The sequence below is a fragment of the Mya arenaria genome, chromosome 5 (assembly GCF_026914265.1).
Source record: "Mya arenaria isolate MELC-2E11 chromosome 5, ASM2691426v1".
Classification (NCBI taxonomy): domain Eukaryota; kingdom Metazoa; phylum Mollusca; class Bivalvia; order Myida; family Myidae; genus Mya; species Mya arenaria.
In genome coordinates, this window is record NC_069126.1 from 7,767,989 (window position 1) to 7,790,233 (window position 22,245).

The window sequence follows — 22,245 nt, forward strand, 5'->3', positions numbered from 1 at the left end:
AAAAGCGGTTGATATTTTGATGGAAAATCTGACCAGGTTTAGACATAATCTAACCAATACCAATCAAGATATGGTTCCGGACAGTAAACAATGTGACAGACGGAATGACGGACAACACCAAAACAGTATAAACCTCCCGAAAGCTGTGTTTCGGCGGGGACAATAATTAAACCACCTGTTAAGTATTCTCCGCCTGATTAATATATATATTATCGAAGTCACTGATCTACGTGAGCGTTCAAAATTATTCTTTTAGATTTCTGCTCTATAGTGTTCAATACAATTCGAAAAACATGCTTTAGTTTGTTAAATATTCGAGATATTTACCTCCTTCATTTCTGTCAATACAGGACAATATCAGGGACAACTGGAAATAAAAGCAACACTTAAGTTTATAGTAATACGTGTTAATTCCCCTACAGTTGTCTAGTGTAATATTACTACAAGTTCTGAGAATACCTGTGTTTAAAGCTACCCCACCCTACCTGGCAAAACCCCTCGACCATAGGCCAAAAATGGTTTGTTTAGGGTTACATCCTTTTCAAAAACAGGCAGGGTACGTAGGCTTTTAAAACTACATATTACAACACAGACTTAAAAAAGTCCATCTGACTATTAAAACGGTAGGGTCAGCACACCATATCGGTCGGTAGGGTCGGGTTACCCGAACCAGATGTATTTTTAGTCCCTAGTAGCAATTATTTTTGTTCGTTTTGACCGTAGATAAAATATCAGATTTTCCGATTTCAAGTTGTTGTTGACCATGGCATCCAATTCATGGCGGGCTATCATTGGAACCATAACATTTTGCTATGTGTTGAAAATGCTCCAACGCGCCTTCCGTTATAGTGCCAATGAGTGGAATATCGATGTAAACAGTGAGTATGGTTTCTTATTTTTATTTTTAGAGGTTTATACAAGTAAAAATTAAAAGAAATGGACAGTGTAGTTCCACATAAGAATGGCTATGTATTGTTCTAAATGTAAAAGTTCTGAATAAAAATTAAAATCTGATTGTCTAGAACTTGCATAACATGCTAGACGTTAGTGTTGACAACGTAAAAATCTGGATTTTCGTGAAAATTGTTATCGTACCTTAGGTTTAAGCAATTTCTTTACATTTGTGTGGCTTTTTTTATTGACAAAAGGTTGCCTTTGGAGCATCTTCAACACATAACAAATTGTTATGGCTCCAATGAATGCCCGCCATGCAATTGTGTTCATTAAAAGTAAATCATAAAGAACTGATAATTGAATACACAATATACCGAAAAATGTCATGGCAAGCATTCGCGACTGGTTCTGCTTTTTTGACTGGGCTTATAACAAGAGCTGTCAAAGAGACAGCGCGCTCGACTATTCCGCCGCTTTTCGGTGTATGGTTTAAAAAGTTTTGGCGAAACATGAATGGATCACTGTTAGATTAGATTTCAATGCAATACATGATGTGCTGAGATATTTAAATTGAATTGGAAAATATTTGAGGTTGTACGCAAACTTGAACGTAAATTCTAAGTCGAAAAAGGGACATTATTTTGTCAAAATGCTTGTTAGAGTTACCTCCTCCTATGTACAGGTTGGGGGCATGATGGTGAACAAGCGTGCACAGTTTCAAAGCCAGATGTCAATGGACTTTGAAAATATTTGAGGTAGTATGCAAACTTTGACGTAAATTCTAAGTAGAAAAAGAGGCATAAATTTGTCAAAATGCTTGATAGTGTTATCTCCTCCTGTGTATAGGTTGGGAGCATGATGGTGAACAAGCTTGCAAAGTTTAAAAGCCATATGTCAATGGGCTTTGAAAATATTTGAGTTGGTACGCAAACTTAAACGTAAATTCTAAGTAGAAAAAGAGGCATAATTTTGTCAAAATGCTCGATAGAGTTACCTCCTCCTGTGTACAGGTTGGGGACATGATGGTAAACAAGTGTGCAAAGTTTCAAAGCCATATGTCAATGGACTTTGAAAATATTTGAGGTGGTACGCAAACTTTAACATAAGTGGTTACGCCGACGCCGACGCTCGGGTGACTAGGATAGCTCTCCTTATTCTTCGAATAGTCGAGCTAAAATATATTTCCCTTCGATACCTAGCATTTTTGAGACCGTTGTCTAACACTAAGATATGTTTTAGGCCTAATCAGCATTTTCTGACCAGTAATTCACTGCACAAGCGTCCTTTTTGAGAGGCTAATATAACCAGGGTCCTGTTTCAATAATATGGTGTGGTATTACTGTCATATGCCAATCATACAATAACGATCAGAAAGCCTCTTAGTCGTAACTTCCAAAATTTTAAATCTGTGACAACATCGATAGGTGTTTACAATACGTCATTTTTTGTCGTTTTCTCATATGAGTTTTCAACTTTAATACTGGCTTAAGCCAGTCTTATTAAACAAATAATTATCACAATAATTGACCCTGACATAATTTCACTTTACGACTAAGATATTAAATGAAACAGGCCCCTGACCCTAAAGGTGGAACTCCCAAGCTAGATACACGTGGATGGGGGCGGGCAACTACATTAAAGTGTCACCCACTGTCGATTGTCTACCACGTTTGCTAGATAATACGAGGTATCTTCAGATCTAATTCGTAAAAATCATTCCACGACTGTATATTTACTTATTTAAAAATAAAAATACACGTTTGTTGAAGAAATAGTTTACCATACTTGCTCTAATTAAAAGTGAACAGTAAAACCAAAAATATACCTGAAAAATGAGAATGCTTTCCAAAAACATGTTCCATTTCTTTCTCTCCATATCAAATGAAACACAATGTCTCTATTTAATATTTTGCTAAACATATGATATAACTTCACTACACATGCGCGTTGAAATCTTTGTATTTAGGACTCCACCCTTGTTAGCACGAGGAAGCCAGTGAATACTGCATAAAACACTAGTCTGTTGGTCTGTCGAGGCGGAGCTCTAGATTAAGACTTACTCGAAAAACGTTTTGTTTAATAAGTGATTTTAAAGCGCATAATGGGCTTTATTTGTACATTTTATTTCGCGCTTAATTAAAGTAATTTTCCATAACTACAATGCGCATTATGCATGTTGAAAAGTTTATTTGTTTATCCATATGAATATTTTTCCAACGAATACGTACATGCTTTAATAGTCTAGATAAGACTTCCCCGACAGGACATGCAAATAGTCACTGTTCAGTGAGCGAATTTCTGGGAAATATGGCGATGTTGATTTATTTTAAATGGATAGGTGTGTGGATATTTCATTCACGCCCATATTTCTTCCCGCGCACGTGTATATGTAGTGATCTATGTCTATATGTACAGCAATATGTAAAATGTAACCCATGAGACGGTTTGTATCATAGATAAATGTTGAAGATCGTCACCAAGTGTCATTATGTTTTACCAACTACGAAAAGCATAACTCACTTTTCACATGGAGTATTCATCACTGTTATCGTATCTACGAAAATACATTATGGACAATTTAATTAAATAAGTTTGACCGGGCAAGTTTCTCAAGCGATAATAACTCTGATACCGAAAATTATCAGATGGCTTAATTGATTGTCTCGAAATGCATTTTACTCTTTATCAGCCCTGACTCCAACATACAGGTAACGGGTGTCAAGAAATTTCTCGGCGCAGTCCTACCCCACCCCCACCCCCGCCCCGGCCTCATCCAATACGGTCACGCCGCTCAGCCAAATTATCCTTCCGACTTTTCCATGGAAAGCTAGGGTACCAACCATCGCCTTACCCCATCTTACATCCATCTCAAATAGTCTGCCACTGGTAAGACCGATGGATGCCATCTAAAATGGTATATTTGTTTGACTGAAACAAGAGGATGAAACAAGAAACAGAAACAGCCCATCTGCATGCTCCGCGCAGCATGTCGGCGTCGTATTTATAAAAAAAAAATCGGTAATGACACAGATGTTTCGGTAATGACAATATTGGTAGACCAAGCCATTTAATAATGTTTTTTCGTGGATTGTAGGCAAACATTGTGATATTACTTAATAAATAGACCACGCGATATCTTCTTCAAATGTGTTACAGTACTTAATTTTGCATTCGATAAAATCGAAAACAATTTAAACTTTGTCAACACGCAGCGTATAATTTGAGTTTAATACATTGTTTGTTTTGTAATATAAACAAAACTGATGAATAAAAATTGCATTAGCATGTAGATCTATAATGATATTATTTTTTGTAGGTTTAAAGATAAAACTCAATGCTTTAGACATCAATATTGGTAAAACTGAGCACATTCTGTACCATTTGTTGAAAACAAAACACAACGAAGAATTCATCATTTATTCGAAACATATCTGTGATTTGCGCGACTCCATTTCAAATTTAAAAGACAAAAGAAGGTTATACTTGCTTCAATTAAATCATGGGTATGACAAGCGGAGAAAGGTCTGCGCTCTGGAGGAAGAGACAGCGGGAAAATCCTGACTTGCATAAACAATATAAAGAAAAAGAAAAAGAGCGCTACTTAAAAAGAAAAAAAAACGGCCATATTAAATCTGTAAAAGATATGAATGCGAGGGAGAAAAGGAAAACTAGGCGCAACTGGAAGAAAAACACCCAAAACAAACGCATTAATTAGGGATCGAATGATTTTAGGACACTTTGAAAATACCCTGAGTCCCCCTCAAACTCGTGAGCCAATACACTTAGTCAACAAACCCGAACAAATTACAAGAAATCAGAAAGGTAGAAGGTAACTAGGCGGGATAGGGCTAAAGCATATAGGGAGATATTTAGGTTGAAAGTAGATTTAGACCATGATAGACGGCTAAAAGAAAAGTACCGTAAACGAGCCTATCGCTTAAAACAACCAAATGAAACAGAACTTGAAAGAATGGTTAAAAAAAATAATGGAAATTAAAGAGTTGAGAAAACATTTAACCCTTCACTTTATAACGGTAAGAAACATTCAGGAATCATATAAAGACGCCAAAACTAAGCAGGAGAAAAGACAAATAAGGAGAGCCGCTCTGAATAAGTCTATTTTGAAAAAGTACAGACTAAACAAGTATGCGAAGCAAATATATGAAATATCCTTGAATAGCAAAACAAAAACCAAGAAACGACGCAATGATCCAAATAATTATAGACCAATTTCTATCCTTCCAACACTGTCAAAGGTGTTTGAACGGCACTTGGCAGATCAAATCAAAACATTTTTTAAAAATACGAATGTCATACATGAATTTCAATCTGGGTTTCGAGAAAAACATTCCTGTCATACAGCGTTGATAAGAATAATTGATGATTGGATTGATGGAATTGACAATGGAAACTATGTAGGTGCTCTCTTTCTTGATTTACGAAAGGCGTTCGATCTAGTAGATCACCAAATACTTATACATAAATTGAAATTATACAACTTCAGTGATAATTCCGTCCAACTGATAACTTCATATTTTAAAGATAGACACCAAATTGTTAAGTTCGGGGATTCCCAATCTTCACGAAGGTGTATAAGGTCTGGAGTTCCTCAAGGATCCATTCTTGGTCCTATTTTTTTTCTTATATATATTAATGACATAACCTTTGAAATTGAAAATTCCATGATTGACTTATATGCTGATGATACTACACTATATGCAAAAAGTTCAAATACGCAGGAAATTGAACGTACGTTGCAAATAAATTTAGATATGGTTTCGGATTGGTGCAAAGTAAACAACATGGCAATACATCCACAAAAAACTAATTGCATGTTGTTGGGTTCAAATGCAAAATTAAGAAATGCATGTGCACTCAATTTATTCGTAGACAAAGTACTAATTGAAAATGTAACTTCGAAGAAATTGCTTGGAATTATTATTGATTCATCATTGTCGTGGAATCTGCAAGTTGAATTTGTCTGCAAGAAAGTAATTGCAAAGATAGCCCTTTTAAAAAGACTCAATTATTTTTTAACGGATCAAATGAGACAATTGTTTTATAAATCGTATATACTTCCTATGTTTGACTATTGTTGTAGCGTTTGTGGGAAAAGTAAGCAAACGCATATGAGAAGAATCACCTTGCTTCAAAAAAGAGCTGCAAAAATTATTCTCTTTAAGCCTATTAGAACGCCATCGCATGAATTATTTAAAAAATTAGAATGGCTTCAATTTGAATACCGTTGCAGATATCAAACGGCTGTTATGGTATTTAAATCTATTAATAATCTTACACCGAGTTACATAAGAGACATTATTAAGATATCTAGCAACACAAGATATGGATTACGATCTTCCACGCGACAAGACATTGCTCACTTTCGACATAAAACACAATACAAGAAACACTCGTTTGCATGCTACAGTGGGAAAGTTTGGAATTTTTTACCAGAAGAAATACGTAAGTCTAACACGGAACAGACATTTAAAACCCGCTGTAAGAAGTTCTATTTACATCATCAATCGCAAAATCCGTCATAAAAATTAAATGCATAAATCCATGCATAATACAGGTATAGTTTATATGTATGTATTTGTTGAGTAAGGTGTTAAATAAATGTGTGACTGTCCTACTTACTCAATTAAACAAGTTTGATGAGTTTTCTTGTTAACATTAAGGTACAAATTGATGTATTATTAAGCATTGATGTGTTAAATGAATGTATTATATTCATGTTTCTTTATGTTTTCATATTACATTTTAATACGTACCTTTCTGAAATCCCATTCTAAGCATTTTACATGTTAAAACGATCATTAATTCTAATTATAGGCCATGACGAAAAAATGTAATAATGCTTTTTTAACAATTTTAACAATATGTTTTCATAATATGATGCCTATGTCTTAATGCGTTACCTTCTATAAATAAAGTTATTATTATTATTATTATTATTATTATTATTATTATTATTATTATTCTTTCCGATCTTTATAACTTTAGTGTACCGTAACCTAGTAAACGCAACACGATTATGATTGGATTATATATTTAGCACAAGCCTAAGATCGTGTTAAGTAAATGTATCCGCAGAAAATATAGTTCAATATGTGTTCTCATTTAAAATGTTTAGTCAAAATATTTCAATGTAAATGAATGAAAAAAGCTAATATATAAGAAGTAATGAATGCATACGACAAGTAATATATATGACGTATTTGCATTTGGTCCAGCGGTATGTGCCGACCTATTTTCTTACGCGCGGATCAGCTACTTCGCCATCTTTGTCACATGTCCATTTTTTCCTCTCACATGACCTGTTGTTTGGCCCCGTGATCAAACTGAAGTAATTCTACTAAATTCAAAACAACACGAAACGCACATGGATATTTTGGACGAAGCCTTGGACGGCAGGTATATACGAAAAAATATATAAATCAAATTGAATTCTTGGTAAATATTTCCATGTCAATGTCATTCAACAAAAATGTAACTATGTCAACTTTTTCATCCCTCTGTACTGCTGTAGGGATATTGCTTGTGGTTTCGTGCTTTTAGTTACGTTTTCCACGTTAACAATGCATTGTACATGCACATAGCATGTTATTGCCTTACTAGTTATATTTTTTGTATGGATGATTCATTTTACATGCTACATGTACTATTTTTTAGCTATATAAAGGTCAATGACACTGTTGATTTTACTAAAAACTTGGCCTTGAATCAAGGTCTTATTATGATATTGAGAGTATTGTTGTACTCTTTTTCAATTTCAGTCAAGGCAAAGATGATTCCAATTCAGATGATGTGCAGATAACACAAGGTCCAGGTATATGTCAAAATGGTGCAAAAGATGATTTAAAGAACAAACAACCTGATCAATCATTTTGGATCCTGCAACCCCCACAGGCATCTGAATCATTGTTTGTCACTAAAATGTTGTTTAAAACCATTTTGGGTACATACAATGAGATGAACAACACATCTGAAGATATTTAGTGTCTTTGATATACAAAAAAGAAACAAGGTATGTAACTAAAACTTACCCGATTTCACGATAGAGTCCAGTTTTATGCAAATTTCTCAACCAACATATAAACAATCCATTTTTAAATAAGTGACATGGAAAGAAGAGTCATTTACCTTTAAAATGGTGTGCGATATGTTGGTATAACTATATTGTCTTTAGATAAACAAGCATAATTCTATGTCCAATTCTCGTGTTTTTCTTTAGTCGGAAAGAGTACAGCAAATTCAAATCTTCAATTTTCCCCGTGTAAACAGTACAAAACACAGACCTATTGAAGTTATTTTATGCTTCAGTGTACAGTTAAATTATTTCCATTCCATAATATCACGAAAAGACTAACATCACAATGTTAGAAACAACTGTATCAGTCTTAAACTAAATCCTCTTTAAATTTCGTAGGCAGCTGGCCATTTTACCGACAAGCGCCCAGATGATGTCATTGACATGTACATTTAACATCTTTGTACCGGCTTGAATGTGAGCCACACAAGCTTTGGATGGGTCAAATACTCTTCTTTGGAGGTTGATCAAAAACATCTGAGCGCTGTCAGGAAAATGTCCACCTCAAACAAAATTTTAAAGTGGATTTAATTTGAAGACTGATACAATTGTTTCTTAAACTGTGGTGTTAGTCTTATTGTGATATTAAAGAATGGAATTAATTTATCTGTACATTGAAACATAAAATAACTTCAATAGGTCTGTGATAAGTACTGTTTACACGGGGAAAATTGAAGATTTGAATTTGCTGTACTCTTTCCGACTAAAGAAAAACATGAGAATTGGACATTGAATTATGCTTGTTTGGCTAAAGACAATATAGTTATACTAACATATCGCACACCATTTTAAAGGTAATTGACTCTTCTTTCCATGTCACTTATTTAAAAATGGATTGTTTATATGTTGGTTGAGAAATTTGCATAAAACTGGACTCTATCGTGAAATCGGGTAAGTTTTAGTTACATACCTTGTTTCTTTTTTGTATATCAAAGACACTTAATATTTTCAGATGTGTTGTTTATCTCATTGTATGTACCCAAAATGGCTTTAAACAACATTTTAGTGACAAACAATGATTCAGATGCCTGTGGCAACCCCACCACTCCTCTAAAATGTTAAATTGACCCAAGTGATCTTTTTTCATGTCAAAATTGGAGATGAAATATAAGTAGAAAAACTATCTTTGATCATCACTGAGCTATAAACCACAGGCCATCAATTCAGACAAATATCTTTTCTTGGAGAGAAGGCTCACAGGAATTTGACTCAGTGTTTGGTCTAAAAGGATATATTAAAGTCATTATATGACCAAATTCTGACAAAAAACCCAACAATTTCGGCCTTGAAGTTTACCTTGTTTACGATTAGATTCTCGCTGGGCCTGCCCAATTGAAAACAAGGTCAACTTCAAGGCCATCAGCCAGGCCCTCGCATAGAAAAATGGCCGTTATTGACAGAAAGTAATAAGGGGAAAGTTGTTTTCACTGAGTTTGGGTTGTAAACACAAGAAAGGTTGTTTTTTATTGATGTATTTACCAAAATTTGTTGGTATTTGTTTGGAACAGGCGATAAATTGTCGCTATATGACACCTGTGCATGATCTTGACTCTGACCACACTGTTTTACGTTGGGTTCTATAAACTTTTCCGACCTTTGAAAATTGCACTGACAGGATTAATTATTTGTTCAATTTCTTTTTTATTTGCGAAAGAAGTGTTTAGTGTTGTATACCATTACAAAGGTTATGGATAGAGCTTATCAAAAATGTACAGTACATGTATGATTGGATTCTGACGGTTGTGTAAAAGAAAACAGAGATCAAAATTGACTTGACCGATTTTGGGCATGTCCAGAGTGCCGGTCCTTTCTTTTATGATAGTATAAGTGACCAGGTCTTTGTCCGAAATTGTTGTTTTTTGTCAGTATTTTGCCATATAATGACTTAAATATATCATTTAATACCAAACACTGAGTGAAATTCCTGTGAGAGAGCTTGCTAAGGTTGCACAATATAATGTTAATGCTAATTCTTGGATTTGCCCCTAATCTTGCGTACATGACTGTTTTTGACAATTCACTGTTTGAAATACTGACAGTCCAAAATATATGTATGCCAGTGTTCTCAATAAGAACTGGTTGCCTGCCAAAATGGACGGTTCAAATGGCAATCGGGCTGGTTCAATTCTGAAAATAATGAATGAATTTTAAGTAGAATAAGTAATAGCTGTTTGGTTACTTAACTATTGGAGGTGGTTCAACCAAATTTTATTGAGAACCCTGTATGTAAATGATTAGTCAGTGTTATGCCAAATGTTTCTAACTTCTAGACATACTCTTTGGGGAATGTATTACTTTTTATGTTTTTATGTTTGAGGCTTGACTGGAATGCTAACCAATTCCTTTATACTATCTTCTCTATTCTTTTTATAGATGATGATCAGACTGGACTAGCTCAAGGAGCCCAGCTTGCAATAGACCCAAATAATCTACAATACCAGTTCAATACTGGCCAAGGTTTGAAAAAAATCAGAATATATGGGAGAATGAGTCCTGTTGAGGTTATCATGTTGACAAAAAATATTACCAAGAGATAAGATGACATGCTGGTCTCCATGCAGGCAGAAGAGTGCTGCATTGTTGTACCAGGACAGGGTGCAGCACACTTCCTAAATTCCTTTGTTAAAACCTTGGCTATAATTGCCTGCATGAAATGTAAAAAAATAAAAAAGCCACTTGTATCTGATTCACCAGAGGACTCATTTTCACTTTTGGTGTCAAGTTTCTTCATAATATTTATTCATTTATCATTAGATCAGGTGTGTCTGGGGAAGGAAAAAATGTCGCAAAAATCTCTTTCACAAGTATAACGTATTTGGTCGGTGCATTGTATGATGTCTCACATATAAATGATACTCCATATATATTGGCATTAGAGTTTGTGCGAAATTCTTCTTTTCTGTTTCAGTATGAAAACAATTTGGAAAAAATTGAACAACACAATGCTATGAAAAAGAGAGATTATAACAAATTTAGCTCCATGAATGGGAACAATTAGCATCTTGAAAATCTGTCAGATTGCTTTTTAGGTTTAAAAACAAAAGTTTAAATATACATTGTCGAAAGTTATGAAATATTCATTTTGTATATTGTGTAACAGTTTTCCATGTTGATTACAGGTCCTGTGACATATCGAGTGGTCCAAGTGGCGTCCCAGGATGGCGGAGACCCACAAGCTCATATGGTGAGTGCCACGGGTTATCCCGCCGGAACTCAGGTAGGCGGAGGCAGGGTAAATCCATTGCATGTCAAAATTAGTACAACCGCAAGTCCTGCACTGGTAAATGTTTTGCTTAAAGATGAACTCCCAAATAAAATGAACCACAATTAATACAGATGAATAAATATAAAAAACAATGGATCCTATAGATGAAGGATACCATGTTTAATTTGAAAAAAAAAGGTGCAGAAAACACGGTATTTCTACCTTATGAGAAGATAGTTGATCACTGTAGATCTTTTAGGACCCACCAGTCATTTAATATTTGTGTGTTTTCAGCTAACAGGGATGTGATTTGTCCGCGGTTTGCGGAATTCCGCGGATCAAATGGCCCCAGAGATCCCCCCCCCCCCCCCCCCCAACAAAAAAAATAATAATTTTTTTTTTTTGCTTTCAGTTGTTTAAGTTTATATTCAAGTTTGCTTCAAAATTAAAGTGAGGAGAGCTCTCAAAAGAGCTTCTAAAAAGCCATTTTTTCTTCTACAGCAGTGCGTTTTTGACCCCAAGAGCGCCCCATAAACCCATGGCCGAAAATGTTTCAGCCCTTCAGCTGCCAGGTCAATCACATCCCTATTAAATACAGTTACAATCTTGTTATCACTAGTAAATAATTTCTATAAATACTGGTTCCTCATGGTTAGGTCGTGATGCTAGTAAGTTTTTAGTCTGATTCATCAGTCCTCTGGTATTGATATCTGCAAAACAGATTTTCTTATTAAACCCTTTTAGCTAGATCTTAACATTGCTGCATTTCTGTTGTGCCCTTTTTAGGACAAAAACCATGCCCATTATCTATACCGGCGAAAAATACTTGTTGCTTGCTCATATTGGTGCTTCTGTCTTCATTTATCGTAAAGTCCATAATATATATATATCATGCATTCATTTGAGAATGATTCATTCTGGACCTTGAATTTTCAAGAGTGATTTACATTGGAATCGAGCTTAAGTTTTAATATTGATTTAACTGCCATTTTATAATGTGAGTAAGTTACATTAACGGAACAGTAGATAACACTATAACTTGTGTTAAAATATTTGTGTTTTGTTGTATAATGTGTTTATATTCGCCTGTGTTTAGGCTGTGATTCAATCACCATTCAATGGGAGCAGTCCCACAGCTGAGGCAGATTCGAGGGCATTTACATATTTCCCTGCCACAGTTGCAGCGGGGGGGCTGTCTGGAGGAGCAGGGGATGTAGTCGCAACATCACAAGCTGAAGCTGTCGCCCTTGCAGGACAAGCAGGTTGGTTAAGCGGGTGGTCTTTGGATTAGTGTTGTCGTACACCGGCTACCAAATGTTAATAAAGAAAGTAGACATAACTTGAGCTTCTCTGGTATTTTATTTCCGAAGGGTTATAAAAACAACATACCTTCCTACCCATCCCCATTTGTGGCGGATCTGTGGACAAGTGTGTACACACTCGATCCAGCTAAACTTGTGTGAAAATTTGTCTGCTGTGTAATATGTTTTAATTTTCGAGGTGGATAATTACAATTTATAAGTATTCACTGGTAGAAGGTTATTGGTATGCATTTTCAACACTCAGCCTATTTATTTTGTAAATCTATACTATTTTTCATACTGTATAACCAGCTTAGTGTTCGGCATTTTATTTTATCTACTGACCTAGCCACTGTTTAAGTCTACCTATTCACCCAATTAACTCACTAGCAGCTAACAGCTGATTTTGAACACTTATTGAATTAAGGAGAATGACCATAAATATATGGCATCAACGCGATAAAAATGTTTGTCACATCAAGGTTTAGCAGATATCTTTGACCCTGTGTTTATTATATGGTGAAAATTGCTTCTCATGTTAACAACATTTTATAAAAAGTTGGTATAATTATTATTGCGATTGCATCTTACAAATCTTGTGTCAAAGTAAAGTCTCTTTAAGTGTGTTGTTATAAAAATTGTACCTATCCAACGAAAAACTGTTTTGAAAATGATGATCCTCCCCTTTTTGTTTACATAAAGGACACTGGAGTGACCAGGGAATCTCTCATCCTGCAGGTTAAACATCAAAGATATTCCTTCCTCGATTGCACTCCTAATAATAATATATTGTCCACCCTAGAGCACCATAGCTTTTAATATATCTGTACCACTTTATGATGAAATTATCATACTTGTCTGTCACAAGTTGTGTCCGCTTCTATCTCTTGAACCTCATGAACGATTTTAAAATAATTTGCCACAAATGTTCACCATACTGAGACTATGTGCAGAGCCTGTGTTACAACCGGCTCTGTTCAAGGTCAAGGTCACACTTGAAAGAAGTCAAAAGTAATATGACTACATTTCAGGTCAGAATGTCTGCTCCATGTCTCTTAAAGCGATGTTACTTTTTTGAAATGACTCGCCACAAATGTTCACCATATTGAGATGATGTGCAGAGAGCATGTTACGACCAGCTCAGATCAAGTACAAGGTCACACTTTAAGGTCAAAGGTTATATGATTACAGTTTGTGTCCTCCATATCTCTTGAACCACTTGGAGGATTTTAAATTACTTGCCACAAATGTTTACCATACTGTACTAGATTAAACCTGGTTTCTTCACATTGTGGCATTTCTAATCAATATTTAGTCATACAGGTTGATGCAGTGTACAAATTCATTAGATAATTGGAAATAACGAGTAACCACTCATTTTACGGTATGAGTAACTGTATTGCAAATTGAGGAAATTGCCTAGAAATGCATGTGCAGCAGATACTGGAATGTTCCTTGCAGGGATGTTAAAATTCAGGATTAATCCAGAAAGCTTTGGATTTCAGACACTATCGTACATTCATTATGATCGTTATTTTGACTTTTGCATTAAAAAATGTTTTTAAAAAAGGCAGTACACTAAAATGGTTATGAAAATAATTTCAATTTGGGTCTTAGCCCCTGTACCCTGATTTTGACCTGAATCTCTGGTACTAAACTTTTAGAATTTTCAGTATTGGTATATTCATCTCTTGGTAACCAACCTATTTCAGTTAAGCTCTCTTGCACACAGAGGTCAGAATTTGGCTTTAGGAATAGCAATATTTGTTAAGCATATAGAGAGCTGTTTTTTCTACCTTCTGTACCCTGTGCGTATGAGTGTAAGTGTTATTTTTAACAACCATGTGAGGAAGGTCATTGGACACTTAATAGTAAGAAACCGATGAAAAATATTTTGAAATTCAATTTTTTTATACTGTTTTGTAAGTGACACTAGTCTAGCAATTAAAACAAGGGAAATGAAGTGATTAAATTGGCACAAATGATTTTCAACGATTTCATCAATTATTTCAGTATACTTATGATAGTAACACAAAGTGAAACAACTGTGACGCTATTTATCAGGGTTAAAGCTTAAAAGCTATGGCACGGTGCTGCCCCCTGTTCTTTTTTTGGTAGCACTCATCCGCCCTCATGGAGACCAGAATGCACCCTTTTGCTTTCATAAAATCAGATGCTCAGGACTATCTAATATTTCTGTTCTTTTGATTAAAATTATATGTAATTGTAATTTAATCTAAATACATAAAATCCTTACATATCTGACAAGTTTAAACCTATTTTTCTTCAATTAAACACAATCCCTATCATGTTTTTGTCTTTTCATTAGTGTTGGGAATCGGTTCCAATTTTACAATTGATAATCGGTTCCACTCAAGTAACTGATTATCGATAGTACAATCGGTTTTTTAAAATACTAGATAAAACCTAAAGTGAAGTTTTATTCATGCACATTATTAAACTCTTAATCATTATATGCATATACGTTATGTCTATGATTGAAGTAATTAAGTGTTATATAAAAAATAGTTCATTTTTACTTGCTCATTGTGGCTTTCATCTGCCATTTTGTTAAAGATAACATCTGAACACTTACTTATATTTTTTTTCATTTTTTTTTTTCGATGATCGATTATAACCAAATACAATCAATTGTCGACGATTTCACGCCCAACCAATCGATTTTCGTTTATAATCGATCATCGGAACATCACTACTTTTCATAATGATAAAGTTCTTCATAGCCTGATAAATGCACACTGTTCCTCTTCTGCAGCTCCCGACCCTTTTTAAAACCCATTATTTACTTTCTGATATTTATTAATTGAAGTTTCTTCAATTTAATGTGAGCAATCAATAGTCAATCTCTATTCACTTTTAGCTGTGTACAATCCATTGAATTTCCATTACAGGAACAACAATAGTTTCATTTTAAACTTTAGGTAAGGTTATATACTTGACCTTGCATTGAAGGCTTAGTGGCCACGCCTTAAATATATCAATGATCTTATATGGATGTGTTTTCAACATATGATATTCCCACCTCTTCTGATGATAGTTATGTTCTGCCAATTTTATCACATTTTTTCATCATCTTTATCTGATTTCTACTGTTTCAGGTCAGTTTTATGTGATGATGTCACCACAGGACGTTTTACAAGGACAGCGGAATATTGCCCCTCGTAACACATTCCAGCCAAAGATGGAAGGGGGACGTACCTCAAGAGACGACCGACGCAGAGCAACGCATAATGAAGGTATGGGGACTGACAGTCGCAGGGCAACTCATAATGAAGGTATTTGGACTATGATGGGATATTAGTACAAATTTGTTATCTCCCTTGAAATATTTATCTTCCCCTGCAAAAATCAAGGAAGATAAAAAAGTTGTACTAAATTTCAATTTGAGTTGTCTATTATTAGTAAGGGTCTGATTTTGGTAGTTTTCCACCATATGTTTTTGTAGGCCAGATATATTTTGTGATATATGGTTCTAAAAAATGTTGCCTTGCTTTTTGTTTTTAAGTGAAATCTTATATTACACTTGTCGACATTTATGGTTCAAGCTTATGTGAGTTTGGCGGGTGGTCACCAAGTTGTACAAGTAGGTTTTCTCTGGGTACTCTGGTTGCTCACAGAACTTGAGACCACAATATTGGGTTAAATCATACCCACAATATTGGGTTAAATCATACCCACAATATTGGGTTAAATCATACTAACAGATCTGATTTGTATTTGTAATACAATTTCATCTTGATTCACAGTTGTAATATACATAATTTGAAACTATTTCAGTGGAGAGGCGAAGAAGGGACAAGATTAATAACTGGATTGTACAGCTGTCCAAACTTGTTCCAGACTGCTCGAGTGAGCACACAAAAGGGGGACAACTTGGGGTATGTGGTTCTTATACTACTCAAAATTGTGTTACATAAACCAGCTGACACATACATGTAGCATAACTTCCCTTGTCTTCCCCAATGTCAAAGCATGTATTAGGCTACTCACCTGAGCCCAGGAAAGGAGGACACTTTGGGGAATGATGTTCTTATCACACCACTGGGTAACATTAAAAATTGACTTAATGCAATTTCCCTTAGCTTTTCCAGTGTCTGAGCTTGTACCATACTGCTCGAGTGAGCATACAAAGGGGACAACATGGGGCATGCAGCACTATATAGTAATGTCAGGGTTGCACATGGACAAAATAAAGTAAATTGATACTTAAGTTAAGTCTCAAGACTTATATCTCATGTTTATGCAAAGTCTCAGACTAGTATCTCATGTTTATGCAGTCTCAGACTTGTATCTCATGTTTATGCAGTCTCAGACCTGTATCTCATGTTTATGCAAAGTCTCAGACTTATATCTCATGTTTATGCAAAGTCTCAGACTTGTATCTCATGTTTATGCAGTCTCAGACTTGTATCTCATGTTTATGCAGTCTCAGACTTATATCTCATGTTTATGCAAAGTCTCAGACTTGTATATCATGTTAATGCAGTCTCAGACTTGTATCTCATGTTTATGCAAAGTCTCAGACTTGTATCTCATGTTTATGCAAAGTCTCAGACTTGTATCTCATGTTTATGCAGTCTCAGGCCTGTATCTAATATTTATGCAAAGTCTCAGACCTGTATTCAATATCTATGCAAAGTCTCAGACCTGTATTCAATATCTATGCAAAGTCTCAGACCTGTATGTAATATTTATGCAACATCTTAGACCTGTATCTAATATTCATGCAAAGTCTCGGACCTGTATCTAATATTTATGCAAAGTCTCGGACCTGTATCTAATATTCATACAAAGTCTCGGACCTGTATCTATTTGCTTACTACTTTGTATGGGTCTGTTTTTGTTTATGGCGTTTTTAAAAACAAACAAATTAAACTCACATATCCGTCAGCTGATTCCAACATGACTCATGTTTTGTTCTGATTTATAATAATGCATTCAAGGGTCAAAGTCATTATTTATTTTTTTCTGTAAAAGCATATGATTTCCTGATTTTAAGTGATACTGTCCTTCAAAGGATTATTTATACTAGTATTTTGATTGGATGATTTGCAAGTCCCCTTAACTTTCAAATGATTTTGAATATGTGTAAATCATGTTATGATCATATGTCATTTCATGTGTCCATTTGTCCTGGCAAAAGTCCCTGAATGTTTTTTTATATTCTTTGTAGTATTGTCATGACTAAATAAGGAATTTCGTGAGGAAGTTTAAGTATAGATGCAGATTTTAAATCAAATCTGAATAGTCATCTATCAGTGACTCAAAGACTGTAAATGAATACTTCCATAGAACAATAAGATGCATTGAGCTGAGACAAGGACAAATACACTAATGTAATAATGACATTAATAAAATTACAAAAATACTTCAGTCATTTCCCAATCTTGACACATTTTTAAAACGTCAGAATATGGCATGATCCAAATTATAAATGTTTCACTCTTTTTAGAAGCGCATTCTATTTCATTTTATGTTGATTAACATCATTGGTCATATTTTAGAGCCCAAAAAAGGTGATTTCACTTAAGTATATTAATAAATACAAGTATAAATATGTATTTGAAAGAAGCAGAGTTCATTTTGCTTGTCAAATGCTTACCTTTGACATTATATACAAGATTGAAATGATGATCTCAGTCGAGACATGTATGGCACCAGTTTCTTGAAATATATAAGGTCCCTTTAAATAGGTTTAAGATAAGCTCACTGATTTTGTTTTGGTATAATTGATGTAATGTCTACATTTATAAGGACTTGTGGACTTTAAAAGAAATGCTCTTAATGATAATCACAATAAACTATGTTTTATTTTATTTTAAAATCAATATTAAATATTTTAAAAAAGGCCTTCTGAAAGAAGCTAGTTCACCTTGTTATGCTTTTGTGCTTTCAAAAAACATCGTGGCCAGATTGAAGAATTTCATGATACTGCATTGATGTACATTGTATTCCTTTTGTATAAATTTAATATATTTCTTTTTCTTTCTAACAATGTTTTCCATTTATTTCAGAGTAAAGGAGGAATATTATCAAAAGCATGTGATTATATCAACGAACTGAAACAGGCCAACATGAGATATAGTGAGAATTTAAAAGACGTGGAACGCCTCAATGTGGACCATGAGTTGTTACGGCAACAGGTCGAAGATTTAAAGAACGAGAACTTGATTTTACGATCTTCGTTACAGTCCCATGGAATTCACGTGCCCGACCCTGGCAGCACAACATGAGTGTGGAGGACTTTTACATTCCATCTTGCTTTCATCTTTATTGGGGGATATAACCATGTTATACAGAAGCCTGATTCATTGATGGATCTTAGACGCAATTTTGTTATTCTTATTTCTGAGGAATATCATAAATGGTTACAAGTCGATTTTTGTTTTAATTTCCTCAACATTGTTTTCTACTTATATACTGGCTTGAAATTAATTCACACAAATCTATGTAGCGAAATAACAAAAAAATATGACGCTTACATAGATTTCATTTGACGACTAAGATCTGAATTGAAACGGGCCCTGGGTTTCGCTGTATGCTGTCTAGGGGTCTATGTTTGTGATAACAAAATTATATAAAAGACATGTTTCTCGTTTTCGCATAATTTGTGCAGGAGTAAATGTATTAAACCTGTAAATGTTCGTAGATGAAAAAAGAAGACTTTGTGGTAAATTTTTGTTATCAAAAAACAATGAGTTTATACTCTTGTGCACTAGTTTACATATGGAATTTTCTTACTGGAACATCACATATACAATATGCTTCTGTTTAACAGTAAATAGATGTATATAACAGTAACTTTTTTAACTGAGCGTATCAATCATATGACTCAATATATCCTAGATTCTATATACACAGGGATGTGATTTGTCCGCGGATCTAATGCCCCAGGGACCCCCCCCCCCCCCCCCCCCCCAAAAAAAAAAAATAATAATATTTTTTTTTTTTTTTTTTAGCTGATTAAAAAAGTTACTAGAGTGCTTTTGGTTGTTAAGAGTTAATATTCCTTTGTGTGCTTTAAATTTCAAGTCAGAAGAACCCTCAAAAGAGCTTCTAAATAGCCAGTTTTTCTTCTAAGGCAGTGTGCTTTTGACCCCAAAAGTGCCATAAGAACCCATGGCTGAAATGGTTTCAGCCCTTCAGCTGCCAGGTCAATCACATCCCTGTATACAGTAAGTAGTTTATAATACTGTCTGATAGTCTTTAAATACTGTTTGAAAGTCTTAAATATTTGCTGAGAGTCTTTGAATACTGTCTGAAAGTGTTCAAAAACTGTCTGAGGGTCTTTGAATACTGTCTGAAAGTTTTCAAAAACTGTCTGAGGGTCTTTGAATATTGTCCGAGAGTCTGTTTTTACAGAACTGATCTGAGATTGTTTCTTTCACATTCACTCTTATTTTAAAAAAATTGTCACCCTGAACTGCTCAGTCATGAGTTTCATGCTGAAATAGTTGGAGTTTTTTGTACACATAGTTGATCTTTTACATTTTAACAAATTTTGAATATGTTGATCCATGGAGTTTTCGAAGGCTGGTGTTTTTTATTGCAAAGAGATAGATATTATATTTCATATTTTTAACATTGAGCTTAGCTTATCAAGAATGCACCCTAAACCATTCTTTTACCTGCTATTTAAGGTTTATAAAGGTCAGGACCTGTTTCAATAGTGTCCCGAGTCTGGTTGTGAGACTCGACCAAGAAAAGCAAAAACATTTTTTGTTCAAAATTAGTTATGTAATAAATATTTTGAAAGTTTTCTAAGCCTGAGTCTGAAACTCAGACTCGAGATGTTCATGAATATGGCCTCTAGAATTCTGATATTGGGATCTTCAGCTTTTAATATCATTGCAGTATGTTAGTATTTTTTTTAAGTTTCTTTTTGCTGGACGATTGCATTAAAAAAGTTAAGAAGAACCTTAAAATGCATGTAAATGACTTTAAAAACCTATTGCACTGGAAACTAACCCCTTAACACTTCTAGGGGCCTAAATCCCTCCTATCTGAAGTAAATTTTTAAGAATGGGATTTTAAGTCGGTTAATAATAATAATCACTGAATAATAAATAACCAATGCTACATTTGTGTCACATAATGTTTGTACTGATATTTACTCATATTCTCTTTCATTTAGTCAATTGTGAATATACTTTGTCGACCATTAATTATATTACTTATATGTTAAGTTTTTATCTCAATCATGTAACAATTTATAATATTTTTTTGGCATTTTTGTACCTTATGTTGCAAACACAGGACTGAGATTTTTGAATTTTTGATAAACCCAAAGTTCTAAGAAACTTAACAATGGTTCCAGCCTCAATTAAGTAGAAATGTTAACACAACTTCCCATAACAGTGTGTGAACAATATGATAAATTATGTCATAAATGCTACGTCGGAAGGCAACATTTTGCTTCAAATAAAGACTTTAAACAAAGATAACTTGACTTATTTTTTCACTATTTAATTGAATCCTAGCGCAGTCTATGCCGCTGACGGAGCATGGTCTTTGGTCTTTTACCAGAGTTGGATTGAGAGCTTATTTTTTTAAAACTCTTTGACGAACCTTTTCACAAAGCTTGCCACCTGATGGAGCGCTTTCAAAACATTGTTTTGGAAATGGTTTGTCGAAGCGTTTGAGGAAAATTATCACCTAATCAAACTCCGGTAATAAAACGAAGGCTGGATCTTTAAGCGGTATAGACTGCCCTTTGTTTCATTTAAAATGGTGAAAAAAGTCTTGGTTTTAAGTCTTCATTCGAAGCAAAATGTTGCCTCCCGACGTAGCATTTATGACTTAATTTATCACATGGTATACACACTGCATTAGTTGGCTGTTTGTTTTTACACAATATAAATGTTGAATATTTTAATATTTTACATACATATCAATCTATATACTTTAATACCAAAAAATGAACTTCTATGAAGTTTAAGTATTGGCTTATAAATAGAGTAGTGATGCCTCTTTAAAGACTTAGTAAGCTTATTGGGCAAAGCAACCAAGGTTTTTTTTGTTTGTTGTAAATAGTAATGAAATTAAAGGTAGTGATACTTAATTTGGCAAATTACAACTGCACCTTACTTATCTGTTTATGAGTGTAAAAACTCGTTGTTATTACTAAACTGGATTTTATTCTCATATTTTATGTAGTCGTATAGTGAATAAATTCAGATTTAATTCCATTGATGTCATGTCTTTGTTTATATACATTACTCATGTTTTACAGGACTTTTCCTTTTTGATCCTCTGTTTATCAGGGGAAAGTCGAGTGATTGTGATAACCCTGGCCCCAATTTCTCAAAACTTCTTAAGCTTAACAGGCTTAAGTCGCTTAATTCAATTAGCCAAAATACATACTGAAAATGGATTTTGATAAATTAAAAATGATTTATTATGATAATCATACAGATTATTCCTACATAATTTCTAAAAAATTTTAAAGAAGTAAATATAACACATTTTATAGAAGTAAGAACAACAAAAATAGTGAGATTAGCTTAAACCTGTTATAAGTGACTTAAGAAGTTTCGAGAAATTTGGGCCTGGTGTCGGCAACAACCTTCGTTGGCAATTTGCAATTGCTGAAAGTTCGCTCGGTGGCGCTTTTTGTGTCGCCTGAAAAGACGACATATAGGGGTTACTTTTGTCGGCAGCGTCCGCGTCCCATTTTCGCTTGTCCAGGGTATATCTCCTAAACGATTAGTGGTATCAACTTGAAATTTCAT

At 34.3% G+C, this 22,245-nt stretch overlaps 1 protein-coding gene across 3 annotated transcripts; it reads left to right on the forward strand.

The window, feature by feature from the left end:
- The first annotated feature begins 7,163 nt into the window (after positions 1-7,163).
- LOC128235015 (upstream stimulatory factor 1-like) lies at positions 7,164-19,411 on the forward strand. 3 transcript variants are annotated; one of them, XM_052949692.1, is made up of 8 exons: positions 7,164-7,311; positions 7,674-7,726; positions 10,361-10,444; positions 11,107-11,204; positions 12,289-12,454; positions 15,613-15,789; positions 16,292-16,392; positions 18,529-19,411. In XM_052949692.1, the coding sequence occupies exons 1-8, from the start codon at positions 7,280-7,282 to the stop codon at positions 18,745-18,747; spliced, it is 930 nt and encodes a 309-aa protein (XP_052805652.1). In that variant the 5' UTR covers positions 7,164-7,279; the 3' UTR covers positions 18,748-19,411. The 3 variants fall into 3 exon arrangements, with proteins under 3 accessions (XP_052805652.1, XP_052805655.1, XP_052805654.1); XM_052949695.1 differs by having other exon boundaries at positions 15,613-15,750; XM_052949694.1 differs by having other exon boundaries at positions 11,107-11,171.
- Positions 19,412-22,245: the final 2,834 nt, after the last annotated feature.